General features: G+C 42.5%; 3 protein-coding genes across 8 annotated transcripts; 1 reads left to right on the top strand and 2 right to left on the bottom strand.

Moving 5' to 3' along the window:
* Positions 1–775: 775 nt before the first annotated feature.
* On the top strand, positions 776–4,796 carry fam117ba (family with sequence similarity 117 member Ba). Of its 3 annotated transcripts, none has more exons than XM_061271347.1 (8): positions 776–1,236; positions 1,873–2,082; positions 2,159–2,242; positions 2,324–2,434; positions 2,618–2,761; positions 2,919–3,132; positions 3,561–3,681; positions 4,233–4,796. In XM_061271347.1, exons 2-8 carry the CDS (start codon positions 2,062–2,064, stop codon positions 4,456–4,458), a joined length of 921 nt encoding a protein of 306 aa, XP_061127331.1. In that variant the 5' UTR covers positions 776–1,236; positions 1,873–2,061; the 3' UTR covers positions 4,459–4,796. The 3 variants fall into 3 exon arrangements, with proteins under 3 accessions (XP_061127331.1, XP_061127329.1, XP_061127330.1); XM_061271345.1 differs by having other exon boundaries at positions 777–1,236; positions 1,918–2,082; XM_061271346.1 differs by having other exon boundaries at positions 777–1,236; positions 1,840–2,082.
* Positions 4,797–6,129: 1,333 nt separating this feature from the next.
* ical1 (islet cell autoantigen 1-like) lies at positions 6,130–11,697 on the bottom strand. 4 transcript variants are annotated; one of them, XM_061271341.1, is made up of 14 exons: positions 11,528–11,697; positions 10,942–10,973; positions 10,708–10,861; positions 10,216–10,288; positions 10,005–10,128; positions 9,729–9,927; positions 9,521–9,646; positions 8,826–8,924; positions 8,666–8,748; positions 8,331–8,377; positions 7,778–8,068; positions 7,610–7,708; positions 7,417–7,538; positions 6,130–7,247 (listed from the first exon to the last, which is right to left on the bottom strand). In XM_061271341.1, exons 2-13 carry the CDS (start codon positions 10,947–10,949, stop codon positions 7,423–7,425), a joined length of 1,419 nt encoding a protein of 472 aa, XP_061127325.1. In that variant the 5' UTR covers positions 10,950–10,973; positions 11,528–11,697; the 3' UTR covers positions 6,130–7,247; positions 7,417–7,422. The 4 variants fall into 4 exon arrangements, with proteins under 4 accessions (XP_061127325.1, XP_061127324.1, XP_061127327.1 ...); XM_061271340.1 differs by having other exon boundaries at positions 6,130–7,538; XM_061271343.1 differs by having other exon boundaries at positions 6,130–7,538; positions 7,610–7,705.
* Positions 11,698–12,074: 377 nt separating this feature from the next.
* On the bottom strand, positions 12,075–15,889 carry wdr12 (WD repeat domain 12). The gene is made up of 13 exons (XM_061272864.1): positions 15,711–15,889; positions 15,429–15,523; positions 14,747–14,841; positions 14,552–14,658; positions 14,361–14,476; positions 14,054–14,208; positions 13,938–13,983; positions 13,397–13,482; positions 13,181–13,321; positions 12,985–13,090; positions 12,774–12,906; positions 12,389–12,461; positions 12,075–12,304 (listed from the first exon to the last, which is right to left on the bottom strand). The coding sequence occupies exons 1-13, from the start codon at positions 15,749–15,751 to the stop codon at positions 12,227–12,229; spliced, it is 1,272 nt and encodes a 423-aa protein (XP_061128848.1). The 5' UTR covers positions 15,752–15,889; the 3' UTR covers positions 12,075–12,226.
* Positions 15,890–16,523: the final 634 nt, after the last annotated feature.

Below are 16,523 nucleotides of genomic sequence, written 5' to 3'. Positions count from 1 at the left end.
TAGGTAAGCTTTTCAGATACAAACAAATTGATTTTCCGTCCAATATCAGCAAATATGTTAATGCCAAATGTCTGTCTCTGTCTCCCCGTCCATCCATCCATCCATCCATCCAAAATTTGCAGAATAACAATGGATTCGACCACACGAGGGCGATCTTTTCCTCCAACTCTAACCCCCACCTCGAAAAAAAAAAATTTGTTTACGTCTTTGCTCTCTGCTCCCGCGCCCTAGCAACTGCAGCATCAGCGCGAGCAAAGAGCGTCGGTGAGCGACGTCAGCGCTCGATTGTCGGCATCAAAGTCAGGCAGACCGGAAACACATTTTCGCCCTTCAGCGTAAAATAAGAGGCGACTACGAGATATGACATTACCTCAACTACAATTTGTCATGTACGCCCGATGACGCCCAAGTATGCAGTATTCCATTTACAGCGCTTGTTTTGTTAAGGGTCATCTAGAATTGGGGGGAACCAATATTTTTTTAAAACTAACATATAAAAAGGTAGAATTACTATCGAGCAATTTTTATTCACCCACCTTAACCATGATTGTCCACTGCTTTAATGAGAATTTGTTTCATTTTGCTGTGTTTAGTGCAAACTTGTTGTTACTGGTACTCGGGCAAAAAAAATAAAATCTAAACTACTCAGCATTATTTCTCATAGAATTTACTGGAAATGATTGAGAAACATTTAGTAATCATTCTACAACGCTTCTTTTTATTACCTACAATGAAAAGGAATCTATCGCGAGGGTTATATCGAAAGCCGTCGCCGGAAGTTGCATCTAATTCGTCTTGCTTTACACTGGTCCTCCTCCCATCGTGCCAAGCGAAGCTAGTCGAGCATCACCGCCCTTCTACCTTCTTTTTATCCTTTCTGTCTTTCCCCGTTTCAGTAAATTTTAACCCCTTCCGAATACCACCAAATGCCAAGAGCGTCTTTTTTCCGTTTCCCACATTTTCCCTTCGATCGCAAAGCCCTTTATGTTTTATTTTTTTGTTTTTGCTAGCCGCCAGTGTAACGCGACTACCAAAAAAAAAAAAATCCAGTGTCGCTTATGTTGACGCCATACGTGTCACCAATTTGATCCTCCTTCGCCTTTTACGTGTTTTTTAAAATCGGCAAATGTCCTCCTCGTTCTGTTACTACCCTCGGTAGCATTTTAGAAGCATCAGTCGGGTGGACAACGAGATCCCATGCTACTTTGCGCACCGCGCATCTACTCACCTTTGCAGGTAAGTCACGCTGCGCACTCGATCCCCTTAAGATCCAGCTTTAAGGTCCAGCAGGCGTACTCAGTAGTAGGACACCTACAGTACATGTCACTAGTGAGGTTAATTGGTTCATTTATTTAGCTACTATTTAGAACTACTCTAAAAGGTTGCTGGCAGTCGTGGCTCAGAAAGGGTGCATGATTTACTTTTAATGGCCAGTGAGCTAAATTGATCATATATTATATTTTGCTCATATAATATTCGCATGAAACTTGTGAACTTTGGTCTAGTGTATTTGTTTCTTAAATGAGAAACATGCTGTTAATTGAATTTTCTGTGGAGAAAGTCAGAGTTTTGTCTAACTTTACGGAAGGGGGGGGGGGCGCTAGTAATTTTGGTACATGTGCTCTATGGATATCTGTTGTTTAAAATGTTGATGCTAGAAGATGGTGTCAGCAGATGCTTATCAGGGTCAGCCGAGCATTGCCCCCCTGTGTCTTCGCACTACCCCCTCCCACCCACCTTAAAATGTGTTAATGCTGGTGGGGATTAACATCAATCTGGTACCATGACGCACAAGCCGACTAACTAAGCAGGTGGGCAATGTCATGTTTACATTTCCAGGACAACCTTCCACCTCCTACTCTCCTTCCTCAGAAATCATCAGTGGCCTTAAACTAAATCATCCGTCCTCCCCTTCAGCCACCCTTGGAAGCGTCCGTCCTCATTCTCCTGTCTGTTCCTCACCATCTCGCCCAGCTGTGGCCCTCACAGGGCGCGACCGCTGGCACTCACCTGGAAGGTCCTTGGCCTCAGGACGACTGCCAGCACCAACACCTTTCCTACATGAGGGACAAGGCCACACAGGTAAACCTTGTTCAAGCGCAACTTGGAAGTCAAGGTCCTACTGTACTTGAGTGTTGACTATTATTTTGTGTGTCAGACCCCCAGGGCCTGGGCAGATGAGAGGAGGCGTGGTTCTCACAAGCGTTCGGCCTCCTGCGGGAGCACCGATCAGCTCAAGGAGGTCGTTACAAACTTTCATTTTGTAATTTTCCATTGAAAATATAAAGAGAGAATGAAAGTGAGAAGCAAATGTGTCGTTCAGATCGCCAAGCTGCGTCAGCAACTCCAGCGCAGCAAGCGGAGCAGCCGTCATCGGAGGGACAAAGAGCGCAAATCACCTTTCAATGGCAGCCATACCATCATGCAGTCGCAGGTGAGCAATAGTGCCCACGTGGAAAGTAGTAATCGGTCTCATGGAAGTGCATTGAAGTTATACATCCTGACTGTTGCAGTCATTGGACATTTTTTATCTTTAAGGAGAATGTTTGAAATCATTATAAACAGGAGGAGTTTCCCTACTTTTCTTCTTTTGACGTTTCGTGTGTGCCTTCCGCAGGGGCCCATGCCCAAGACCATTTTGATCCCCATCCCCATAGCCAAGTCCTCCGCTCCTCGTTTCCGCAACAGTGTGGAGGGTCTCAACCAGGAGATTGAGCGCATCATCATTCGAGACACCCCCGAGAAGGATGAGGCCATCGCTGTGGGTGACATCCGTCTAACACTTTGAAAAACAGTTGGACTTGCCGGCTTTTACGGCTTTTCTACGATGTCGCCAAATTCTACTGAACAAGTGTGGCACAAACATAAATCAGTCAATCTTGCCTGAACACTGTGCCTTGTTTGTGTTGGCTTGATAGCCACAGGACGTTCCGGACGGGCACCGCGCGCCACCTCCCGTCCCACCGCGGCGCAGCAGCAGTACTCGCAGCATCGACACGCAGACCCCCTCGGGGGGCGGCCTGAGCGGGAGCCACAGCAACAGCAGCAGCCGCCCCGACTCCATCTCACCATCCTACCTCAGCGTCCTCAACGACGCGGTTGGCGGTCGGGGCAGCCCCTATGAGGACAAAGGTGATGATTTGTCCCACTTCTTTTATCTTTAATACTCACTATGCTAATAGTACTGACCAGGAGGCCTTCTCAGTTTAAATATTTCATGTATGCCAGAAAGATCGAGACACAGCTGTGCAGCCTTCTCTGCCCCCACCTCCAGGATTCCTCCTCTGTGTGATAATGTGTGACCTTGTAGTCTCAACTCATGCTATGTGTGTGCAAAGAGTGTTACAGAGAAAGGAACGCCAGTAAAAGAAAGGGAACGAACGCCATAGCTCAAGTCACCGAGATAATCACATGTGCCAATGTGGCCTATTCTAACAATGAGATGTGCAGACACAAACTTGAGTAGAAATACATATTCTTGTGTACTAATTCAAGTCCTGTACTTAATTGCAGTGAATGTAATAGGTAGGTATAACCTTTTCCAATGTGTATGTCCTCAGAGCTGGGCCCCTGCTCACCGCTGCCAAAATATGCCGCCTCTCCGCGGCCCAACAACAGTTACACGTTCAAGAGAGAACCTCCAGAGGGTTGTGAGAAAGTCAGAGTGTCCGAGGAGTCTCTGTATGTGGAAAAGCAGTATGTTTTTGTTTTCCAGAGCCCCAGACATGGCCTCAATTGTTGCCATAACATACAGTCTGTGAAGTGCACACGCATTTCATGACCATGAAGTAAATACAATGTATGCGCAAAACACAAATTCTGTCATTCCTTGACAGTTGGCAAAGTCATTTGAGCACACATTTTAGTAGTGGTAAGGCGGTGTTTCCCTACCTTCATTGAGCCAAGGCACATATTTAGAAAAATCTCTTGGCACACCACTAAACAAAGTGAAACAAGAAGAGAGTTACACACCATTTTTTACAAGCAATCAAAATAATTTGCCTTTGGCTAGTTAATGCTAACGCATGATGAAAAACACTGTAGACATGCTAATGATTCACACTGATAGTTGCAAACAATTTAAGCAAATGGTGGAGCAGCACATGTATGTTTAATTGAAGCATAAAATCAGGATGCACGGATGTTATTAGTCTTTGTCATTTCTGTGGCTCTGTAGTACTGTTTCAATTTGACTGACAATCAAAGTACTAAAGTGTACTTGTTTGTTCCAGCCCCAAAAGCCTACAGCAGGTCCCGCCGTTTCTCTGTCCCGACCGCAACAAGGTCAACTTCATCCCCAACAGCGGCTCCGCCTTCTGCCTCGTCAGCATCCTCAAGCCCCTGCTTCCGGCGCCGGACCTTAACTTCCGCTCCGGAGTGGGCCTGCGCAGTCTGTCCCCGTCGCTGGTACCTCTGTCCACCCAGCCCTGCCTCCTGGAGGAGCCCGAGAGCTTCTAACGAGCACCTTCAAGCTCGGCAAAGAAGAAAATCAAAAAGGCCTTCAGCATGCTAGCTCTCTGATGTCTTTGGTCAAATGACGCTTCCCACTGCCTCGCCTCCTCCTCCTCCTCCGTGAAACCGATCTCATTGCTGTCTTATTGTTTTGAAAGGAAAAGGGCATAACGATTTTTTCACCGTATGATACCATGACGCCTTTCCACAGACATATCTTTTTTTGTATCTCTACTTCTTTCTATATAATGCCTTCCACGACAAAAGACCATGGTGCTGCCAGATTGTAGCCAAACTTGAAGGGTTAAAAGTTAAAAAAAATAAAATAAAAAATGTGCCTGACATTTTTGAGGACAGTACTCCATTTCCCAAAACTGATGTAGCGCCTCCACCTTTTCCTTAAAGTTTCAAGGGGGCGGTGCCAACCAAATTCTTTCATTTAGGCCAAAGCTAACTCCAAGCTGTGTAACTCCATCCTCATTTCACATTTTTGGCTTGACCACAATTAGAAAAAGTCCACACACACTTCTAAAAAAAATTTGACCAGCCCCTTAATTCTCATCCATTTTTCTCATTGCGATCTGCACGTCATCCAAATCCAAAGAGGCCGTCTCGGCAGTGTCCCCTACGTTGGATTAACAAACTGTGGCGCAGATGGCAGTGGTTACCATGGCAATGAACATACTCCTTGAACTGGTGTTGACCTGCTACATCTTTGGACAGTAGACTGTCATCAGCAAATGACTGCAGTGCTACACTACACCCAGCACCACTACCCTCAAAGAAAAAAAAAAAACCAGCAGAACACACAAAGAAGCCGATTATCGATGACCTTATGACACAATAACGTTCCGAGAGCACCCCAGCCCTCCATGTGCCATAGGAATGTACTGGGATGTACATAAATATACCGTATGGCATATATTGTATGAGCTGACAAAGATGTGTATCGAGTGAAAAATTGTAAAGGCCCACTCATGCAGATACAATTCAACCTTGCCCCTATCATCAAATTGCGCCACTGAGTACTGTGAATTACATGTTATCATTATTGTGAATAGTAATGTATTTATTTACCTGACTGCGGTCAAATTCAGAATAGCCAATGTCATCATCCATCTCAGGTTGAGGTGAATTGAGAGCACGCCAAGCAACAGCCGCAATGTATGTCAACAACAGTAAACACAATGGGAACGTCTAGCAGACGAGCAGTACAAGGACAACCTGATTTGGATTTTTTACATTTAGGTTTTTTTTTGCAAGAATTAAATTGTCATGTTCCAAAAATGTTGTGGTTTTTTTTTAACTTCATAACCATCATGTTTGGAATTTGTATCATGACATTTTAGGCTGAAAACTTGAGCATTTTAATACAGTATTTCCACCATGATACTATTCATCATTTTTGGACAGGGATATTTTATGGAATAGTTTTAGTTGCCAAAATAGTTTTCTACATTGCAAAATGGAAAGTGAGTTAAAGAAGCAAAATCACAGAATGAAAAGTATGATTGGTTAAAAAGAAAAAAAAAAAGACTAGTGTTGGGTATGGTAAATCTATTTCTTGCAAAGGAACAGGGGGTCAAATTTACATATAAATATTAAATGGTTATAGTGTAGGTTGAGAAATAAATGAGCTTCCCCTCCATCAGCCACCACCATACCACCAGAAGCACAAACGTTTTGCTCCAGTTTATTGTTAACCTGATTCCATTTGTAAATTCTGAAGTTAAATAAAATACGTGAAACAAAGCATATGTGATTAGATAAATACATTCTTAAAGAGTAGACAGCAAGTGACAGAGTAAACAGTAAATACTACCTTCAGTATTAAACTTTTAACTCTTTCAAGCTCAGGTAGAAGTAGTGTCCTTGTATCACACAAAAATGAGTTCAAATACAGTAGTAACAGTAATAATAATTGTATTTCACTCCACAGGCCCTTCCCTTGCAATCTTCCAGATGCACTCAGCCAGGAACACATATGGAGAGCTCATTTGGACATTTCAAAATAATTTGCTGTCATATTGTTGCAACCAAATTTAAAAGTGTAATCTTGCCCTTTAGCACATTTTCTCTAATTTGGGAGAAAACCATGTTCAATATGTAAATGTTGTATTTACATAATGTCATGTCATCATTTCAACATTCACAGTTCAGAGATAGTTGTGTATTTTCCTTTTTTTTTCCCCATCTGCATATAAAAAGGTTCAGTCCTAAACAGAAGTGATTTGCAGGTGTACTGCCATGGCACATCCTTAAAGTAAATTACAGAAGAAAAAAGGTGTGATCAATACAGGAGAAATGAGCGTAAAGCTGTACTTACCAAAACATCAATTACTGGCCCTCCTGGTGTCAAACTCAACACTGGTCAGGAGTAAACATTTTTTTATTTGTCAATTACTGATTCAAATATTAGCAGCGAGCTTAATTCATTGAAAATGACATCTCATAGAGCATATAGAGTCCGATTCTTCCTGGTTATTTCATGGTTGGTGCAATGCCCCTTTCTAAATCCTTCTACTCATGTCAGTTTGTCACATGAATAATCTTAATGTGTTGTGTATTAGTTGTGTGCTCTTCACCACATATAGCCAACAAATATTATCCTGATGAGCATTTTACACAATTTAGTAATGCAGAGGCAGAACTTTGTGGAGCTCCAATGGGCTCTGGGAATGTGCTCAGGCACATATGTACACCACAAATGTAGCCGTGTACGTGTTCAAAATCTTCTTTGGAATGTGTTGTGTATGCGATAAAGCCCAGAACTCATCCAGGATAAAAGCTGCACCCTGCAGGCACAAACACAAGAATGAAAAGTAATGGCAAACAAAAAAAGAGTCTGTAACATTATGTGCGCTGTGAGGGTGCAAAAATGTATGCAAAAGACAGACATCAATAGCTCCCAAACTAGAAAGTTGGCTTTTCAAAAGGTATCTTAAGTGTACTTCAAGACCATACACAGTTTCAGGCGTTCAGAAGCTCATCTGCGGAGCGTCCAATAGCGTCAGGGTTGGAGAGTGGGTCCAGGTCCGCAAACAGGTTGAACCAAGCAGACATATCTCTAGATCCACCTGTAGTAGCTAAACCCACGTTGACATTTGAATACCAAATCATGATTTTTATAATAATAATTACTCGGTTTGCGGTTTACCGTTGGCTACAGAAGCAGGAGCCGGTGTAGCTGACTGGTTCTGTGCGAGAGGCGGCTGAAGGGGCGGTGCTTGAAACATGGGTGGCGTCGACCAGCCTGCTAGAAAAAACACATGGGCAATGAGAAGAAGCAATATCAGCCTCTCACCAACTGGGGGACAAGGCCCACCTGTAGAACTCAGACTGTGATCAAGGAGCTGGGAAGGCAAGAAGCCAGTGGGGCTGAGGGAGGTGCACTGTGGTGCAGGGGCGGCATGACCTGCCGGTTGAGCCGGCTCAGTTGCAGCCGACCCGCCGGCAGGAGCGTCGAAGAGCCCAAAAGCATCCTGCCATTCCCCGCTGAAGTCGTCAGTCGGCCCCAAGCCGGGACTGAGCAAGTCTTTGAGGAAAGCCATGTCACCCTGTTCGCCATCTTCATCCTCGGGTCTTGACTCCATGCCAGTGGAGTTTGGAAAAACACCTTTGAGATGAGGAACAAGTCATGAGGTAACGTGAGTCATTCAGTGACTAGCAGGTTCATTACAGGGAACCGTTGAGAAAAAAAATCTTTACATATTAAATTACAATTGCGACAGCCACCCGAGTTATGATTCTTAACAGAAATTGAACGCTGTATTGGCGTAAGGCAGAAGCGCCCCCTAAAGTCAGTGATTTTAACCAGACAGTGACACATCAATATTAAGTGTACCGTAATTCATCAATTGAATAAAATCCTTCTATACCTGGGTCAGCTGCATGTCCCGATGCATCGTCATCCAAGCACACCAGACTAGGGAATATTAAAATAAGGCTAGCCTGAATAATAATCATGGATTTAAGAACAACCAAAGTAGAGAGACTCAATCAGAGAAATGTTTGTGGGCGAGAAGTCTAAACCAAACTCTGTTGGGTTCTTCCAACTACAACTTTGGTAGAAATTGGTTATCAATTAAGACACCCAAAACAGTCCTGACAAGCATTTGTCTTCACAGAATAAAAAAAAAAATCTAATCTAGACAGCCATCTATCCATCTACTGCCTTGGGCAATTTGCGTTTTAGTAGTTTGGGTTACCCCACCTTTCGGTGTTTCCCTGTAGAATCTGCTCATCTTGCTCTTGTTGTTGCGCTGCGGTTATTTGTTCCAATGGGTCCCGCAGGTCCTGCCAGGGGATTGGATGAGTAATGAAGACCGAGCGAAAAAGATGGCTCCATGGCGGCGCATCATCCATCCACCCACCTTGAGTGTGGTGAACTGGTACGGCACGTGTCCCTTGAAAGCATCATGGATGCTAGACAGGGTTTGGGCTGTCCTTTCCCAGAACTGAAGCAGGGTGGTCTGCGGGCGCAAGGGAATGTGTGTGAAAAGCAGACAAATGAAGAACTGCAGACTTTGCTTGCACTAGTGATGGGACTACGCCTGTTGCCGTTGTGCCCATTGTTCTCTTGTCCCTGCGCTGACTTTGCATCTCCTCTATCTTGCTTTATCACTGAGTCAACCTTCTATCCTTCTTCTCTGCCTCTCGGTTCAAGGCAGACGCTCACTCCACAGGTTCTGGGTTTGGTTGCAGATTTCTTCCTAAGGTGGGCCAATGCAAAACGTCATAGCCGGGCTAACAAACATGATCGGTTTTGCTGCGTTATATAAGCAACCAATATTTGAGCACAAATAGTGGAGCAGCACATGCAGCAAGACAATCTGATAAGACTCACTGGCATATATTCGTCATTCTCTGCGACAAATGAGTGATATGATTGCAGTTTACCAAGGAGGACAATCTCCTTGTGTGTTTGTATACGGGGTCAGGCATTTTTCATGGAAAGAATGATACTCTCATGGGCACTGCTGTATGTCGAGTGCAGCATTTTTATCTTTGATCTACTTAATGTGTAAGGTGGAATATCTAGTAAGTGAATTGTAGTATTTGGGCCAACCTGATAATTGCAAAGCGAGTGTGAGAGCATGTTGCAGCGACTGGCACCCAGCATGTCCACCTTCTGGCACACATCGTTCTTTAGCTTCTCAAAGTGGCTTTTGGTAGCCCTCACTTGGCCTTGGACCTGCCATGAGATCAAATTGCTTAGTCCAGCCACCGTCCACAAACAAGGACCAAAGGGGGCAATAGTGAACTTAAATCCTGACCTTGCGGAACTTTTCCAGCTGTTTGTACGTGTCGGGGTCGAGTTCTTGAGAGATGTCTTTCATCCAGAGCAAAGCTCCTCTGTACTCCGTGCGAGCCTTCTCCATGCAACCGACGGTCAGGAACGTGTCGGCAATGGCACGTCGTCGGAAAGTCTCGACTTCCTGGTGCAAACGTTTCAGCGGCGCACAGAGCGCCATCCTGTAGCGAATAGAACCAAAGCTCGTTTAAATGCCAAGTGTGGCGTGCCCTCATCTACTGATCCTCGTGCCTCTAACCTCTTCTTGGCAGAGGCGCAAAGGGCCTTGCTGGTGGCATCCATCATGTTGCCAGCCTTGGTGCGGTCGTGTTCAGATTGGAAGCGGAGGAAGAGGCCGAGCTCGTTTTCCTCCTGGGACAAACCTTCAGAGAACAAACGGTTTGCCGGCCTTTGCTATTGTTAGTTTGGGTGAACTGAAAGCTTTGCCGACGTCGGGACTCTCAACTTACGTGTGATCCGATGCTGGTACTTTTCAATCACCTTGAGCAACTCGGTGCAGGTAGACTGAACCGAGCGGAAGAACTGCAAAACCCAAATGAGAAAGATGGCTGACTATGACCGTTTATTACCAACAGGAAATAGGTTAGGGTTTCAATTGACAGCAGAGGGGCATATATACGTATAAATGACTTAACATATTCCATTTATAATGTCTGCTATTGGGAACACATCAATGTACCACAAGTTATGATTTGTGATAACAAGTTAGGGATGTTGTCTATGTTAACTTATGTTGGCTTTTAACAGCAAATATTAATTGGTATTATGGAAAATGGAATGAAAAGTATTAATTAGATATCGACCAAAATCAAAAGCAGGTCCAGTGAACGGTTTAAGTTTGTGTTTTAAAACCTTGTGTGCAAGACTAACAAATAAGGAAACAAATATTTTCTTTGACTCTCTGTGGTTGATTTGTGTCAGTCTTAGTGATCTTTTTGTACCTCAAGCTTTGCATCCAGGTCAGCATCAGATGCCACCACATACTCATCCTCTTTCTTGCCCGTGGCCTTGATGAGGACCTGTTTGGTCTTCCAGAACTTCTTCTGCATGCGTGCCACCACTGAGCTGTCCTCACCAAGCAATTCCCCGACAAACCTACGGTGAGAAAAAACTGTCATTTATAATTAATTGTTGATGACAATATATTCTAAGTTGACTATGGATGTATAACATACCCATCCATGATTGGGTATCGATCTTTTCCTCTCTGCAAGTAAGGAGGTATGACAGTACATTGATGATTAAGTTCACTAATGGTTTTGGCATGGTAGATTAAAATCAATATTTAGAGAAAGTTCATTTTCTTTCATTTCCATGGTCTTGGGTAAATTACAGCTTCTCCTAACCAAATAATCACAGGATTGTCATAGTGGCCGAACTACATTGTGTGCAATTAATATTCCTTTCAATTTCTAAAGCCATCAACCTGCCATAGTCTCACTACAATTTGTTATCTGCATATTTCTTCAACATATTCCACAAATTGTCAGCTAATGTGTAGCATCTGCTACTCGCGCACTGGCAACAGCTGGCTGTCATAGCAGGTGTTCATTTCACAGACATCGGAGTTGAGGACAATTTAATCCTCTCGGGATTTGTTTTTATAGTACAATAATTTAAACCACGTCGACGGTTAATAATCAAAATAAGCTAAATTAGTTGTCGACGCCTGCCAGAAAGGAAAACGGGATGGTGTACTAGTAGGACGGCTAGCTAGTTAGCATCTATGCTCTGTGTTACATTAGAAGTTTGCCAACTTACGTTGAAGACAGGAAACAAAAGACTCCCTTCTTATATGATTGTCATGAGTTTAGCGAGGCAAAATGAAAGGTTGTTGAATTTGTCGTGAAGTGTCAAACTAGCAACATCTGATAGGAGCTCGCCTAATGTCTTCTCGCGAGATCCATCATTGCTGTGTGTGAGTCAGAGAAACAGGATATGCAAATTAAGCCTGACGTAAAGCGTTAAACTAAATAATGACGAAAGGGACATGCGTGTCAATTTTGCGCCCTATCATCTAATACATGCGACAAAAAGATTATCGGTGTTCGGTGCGCAAGAAGAGGTGGAAGTTGTTTTAGTATAAATAATGTTAGAATATAAATACAGTATAAATAATTCTGCAAATATAAAACATTTAAAATGTGAATTTTGTGTTGTCTGTGACTAATATTCAAATTTAAGTTTGACATATATCAAACATGGGACAAAACCCTTTTTCACACCACTGTATATGGAAAAACTGCAATTGATTTAACATCATTTTTTGAGGTGGGGAGCAACTCTGATTGAAATGAAGAGACAAAGATTGGGAGACTAAATACATTTATACCTGTTAGGGAAATTACATGGCAACAACCCCACTGGAAATGTGTAAAAAAAAAAAAAAAAAAAGAAACGAGTCACAAAAGATTTTCGTGCAGATCGCATGATTCCATTGACAGAGGATCTCTGATGTGACTATGCTCCCATGTCCGTCGGATAAGCTGGGTATTGATAGGTGTACAATTTATTATCGGCTCCGCCACTTAACATCAGCTGAAAGCAGAAACATAAGAGATAAGAACTTATTACGGTTTTCCTCCAACAGTTTCTTAAAATACACATCGTCGATGATCTTACCCCATTTTCTGTCCAGTCGACACAGAACACTTTATCTTTATGGGCTGCCAAGTCATACAGAGGAGCTTTGCAGCTACAAGATAAAATACAAGCAATTAAAAATAAAATTATAAAAAATAAATTAATAGTTGCCGCATTGTCCCCGCAAACCAGACAATTGAGGACTGCACTAGGACAAAAACTGCCATCCTGTACTGGGCTTTGAGGCTCCACATTCATTACGCAATACCTTCAATTCATAAATGTTAATAAATATATTACTATATTACATACGTATTGTATTTTTATTATTATCAAAACAGAATGCAATTAAACAAGGGAAGATTAACAATTGTTAAAAAATACACTTCCAAAGTTACACAATAATAATTCCACTAATTCAGACCTTCTGGTGTCCCACAGTTTGACCAGGTTGTCCAGCGATCCGGAAACCAACTGGTGCTCGTGTGACGGGGACCACTTGACAGCGGTGACCCAGCCAGTGTGGGAGGTCAGCGACAGCAACACCAGTGAGCCATCTGAAAGAGGCACAGTGGGTTGAGTTTTTTTACAAAGATGTGGAGATTGGCCTGACGCCGTACAAAAAGTGCCAAAACCTTTGGTGCGTGGGTCCCACAGCCTGATGTGTCTGTCTGTGCTGCCGGATGCCAGCCGACGACACAAAGGAGAGTAGGAAATGCTGTTGAACACTTTAGTGCCCGTCTGCGAATGACACCGTTTCATTGCAACGTTGTCCAAAAACTCAGATTCAATCACAGGAGTTGAAGTCTAAGATGGAACTGGAGTAACTACCAGGGTTGTTTTCATCTCTCCCGTCTCCACATCCCAGAAACGAATGGTGTGGTCCCAGGATGAGCTGCAAATCTCCTCGCTGTCACACCACAACACTGAAGAAATAGCCTCGCTGTGCCCAGATAACGTCATAAGAGGCGTCTGTGTGAGGACACAAGAATGTTTAAGGGCCATGTCAGCTTCGGCAAAACCAAATTGCGAAGGCCGTGTACTTGCCCGAGTAAGGCCCATCTGCTGGGTCTTCTGTTTCTTCCGTGGCCTGTCCGAGGGCTCCTCGACCTCATCTGCTTCATCAGAGGGAACTGGGAAAGCAAGCAAATCTTGAAGCATGAAATCTGGCTTATTTAAATTTATTGACTGTCTAGTAGTGGTGTCATTTAATCGAGTTAACTTGATTCATCCAACTCTTTTTTAATGCCACCAATTTTCTTAATTGCACGATTAAGGCCTAATACAATTTGTACTCTTCACATACTGTTGCTGCAGAAAAACTACAACAGCTTACTGGATCTTGCGAGACCTGAAATCAACAAGCACGCCGCACTGGTGACACTAGTCTGGGCTTGTTAAATTGAGATTTCCTTCCACTTTAAAAAAAATAAAAGCATCATGTTCTTCATATTAAGGGTATCAAAATTTGCTAGAATAATGTGATTTCTCACAATGACTAACTATGAGTTAACAATACAAAAAATTTTGATTAATCGTGATTAAATAATTTAATGGCTTGACAGCACGAGTCTCAAGAGAATGATACCTGCTGACCATATCTTCAACATTTTGTCCCAGGAGCCGCTGCAGAACTGGAAGGAAGAAGCAAGAATGACAACCAGCTTCTGCTTTTTCACATTCTTCTCAGCATCTGGGCTGTACCTTTGAACCAGTGGGGTCCGCGGCGACCGTGTCAACGCTCCCCGTGTGTCCCCGGCAGCAGTGCCTGGCCACTATGTAGTTCTTCTCAGAGTTCCATTCCCACAAGAGGATGGTTTGGTCAAGCGAGGCAGTCAGAAGCAGACAAGTCAGGCCATCTGCACAAAAAATTTTTTTCCTCACTCAGCATGGAAATTGAAAGACAAGCCTTGATCAATGAAGCCCAAATTGTTCTGCATTACATTAGAAATTGTGAACATAATTATTGGAGTAATTGCATTCAAAATTAAAAAGATAAAAAAAATTCTACCCTTCTTAACCCAGGCGACATCTTTGACGACATCAGTGTGTCCGACCACTTTAGTCATAGTCTTGCCCTCCAAGGACCAGATACTGGCAGTCTTGTCATAAGATCCAGTCAGGATCCTACCAAAATACAAGTACATTATTCTTTTAAAACGCTGTTTGGAAGCCAGGACTTATCAGTATCTATCATCTCACCACTCAGCATCTGCATCTACAGAACTAATCCAGTCATCGTGCATCATACACTCCTCGGGTTGTGGCGCCGTGATCCGCTCCACATATTCAATCTCCACAACATCTTCCTGCAACACACACACACACATATACCTAAACATTAGAGCTTGAACTGAATGAGGGCAGACCATATCAAGCATCGAAGCTGAGCCAGACCGTTGATATTCCTTCCGTTTCCATGTGATTGAGAAGTGACGTTCGAAGGAATTGGCCCCTGACCAGGAAGTCAAAGTCCACCTTGCTATGAGATCCTGTGGTGGAGAAAACCAACAAAAGTATTTAAACACAGATTCAAAATTCACTATACATCAGAAACACTCAGTCATAGTGAAAATATAGCAAAAGAATTGAGGTCTTATTATAATTGTCCTTTATACCTCTACAGTGATAATCCTCTTCAATGTATTTCCTTCAGTTTATACAATTTATTCAATCTTTGGATGTGATTTTGGCAAGTCCGACACACTGATTTGATAACTACAGTGGGTGTAATGAGTGCACATGATAATAAGAAGTGGTTATAAAATACTAAAGCAATGTTTAAAGAGATTGTTTTAGTCGTTTAACAGGACATGGGTATCTTACTGACTCAGTCATGTGGAATGGCTGTCAAAAGCAGACCAAGGCAAAAATGTCCACCCCGCCACAATACTTCTATATTTTACTATTTGCAGTTATTTTAATAAGCAGCAGGGCTTGGCTAGTATGAATTTTAAAATCGTAACATCTACTTTAAAAAAAAGTAACATGAGGTTAAGAGGAAAACCTGCACTTTCCTTAAGACGCTGAGAGTTTAAATGACCACAGCAGTACTGTATAAAATGAAAAATGATCAAACCATTCTTGGCCTGTAGTAGCTTGTTGATGACATTGCTGAGATCATGGACTTCTGAAGTGGCTGGGATGGAGAATGGAACATCATCTATTATGTACCTACAACGAGACATTTTGTTAGACCCAAGATATACAGTAGTAAACATCAATAGAGGCAACAGTAGAACATAGCGGCGTTAGTTGGAACATATTCCCCACCTATATATTAATTTACTGTACTACATTAGTGTAAGTTAGCTATCGGGCTAGGTATGGTGTTTTAATAGCATGTTTTATGTTCTCTTACCTTGGGTTTTCTGTGTAAAACCTAGCTTGTAACTGCGACATTATTAGAACTTATATGTATGTAGTCAACAAACATCAATTTAAAACAGGACGCAAAGCGTGCTAGTTAATAACATTCTTCGGAGTAAACGTGCGGCAGACATGCCATGTGGTAGCGAGCAGGAAAAGCAACAGAGTTCAGAGCAATCGATGCGCTACGTAGTCGTCCATCCCGAAGTGCATTGTGGGAAAGGATACCCGATGAAGTGATTTCTAGCCACAATTTTGACTATAAACCACTAATGATTTATTTGACAAAGTTTTGCTTGTATTGTGACTTCTGTTTTCTTTCTTCTGTGAGTCAATTGAATGTCTGTTTAGAGCACAAGAAATAATAGAATTGTGGCTATTAGGGGGAAAAAGGAAAAGGTCTTTATTTATAGAAAGGCAAGCCATTTTAATTTGAAAATATTTAAATACATTTCTAAAAGAATAGTTTAAATTTGTCCTCAATTTGGTACAAATCCAAAGTTAAATACAGTAAATTCAAAGATTGTTTTAAAATAAAATCCAATTAATTTAATTAGTATAGACTTCTTTACAGAGAAGCCATTGTCACTGGATTGAAAGATCACATTGAAGTCATATTTATTGCATTGTTCCAAAAAAATCCAAGTCTAACAGAGTCAAAACTTGAGCTACCTTGGACAAAAACATGTAGTATGTAAAAGATGGCAGAGGCTCACCTTTCAGCAAGATCATCTTAAACAGTATACAGCCAGAGCTAATTTATGTCTCACAACAATCATTCCAAGTACTGAGAAAGAAATGAGGA

Source organism: Syngnathus typhle, linkage group LG2 (assembly GCF_033458585.1).
Source record: "Syngnathus typhle isolate RoL2023-S1 ecotype Sweden linkage group LG2, RoL_Styp_1.0, whole genome shotgun sequence".
NCBI lineage: Eukaryota > Metazoa > Chordata > Actinopteri > Syngnathiformes > Syngnathidae > Syngnathus > Syngnathus typhle.
Note: the sequence above shows the minus strand (reverse complement) of the source record. Positions and strands in the feature narration are given on the sequence as shown.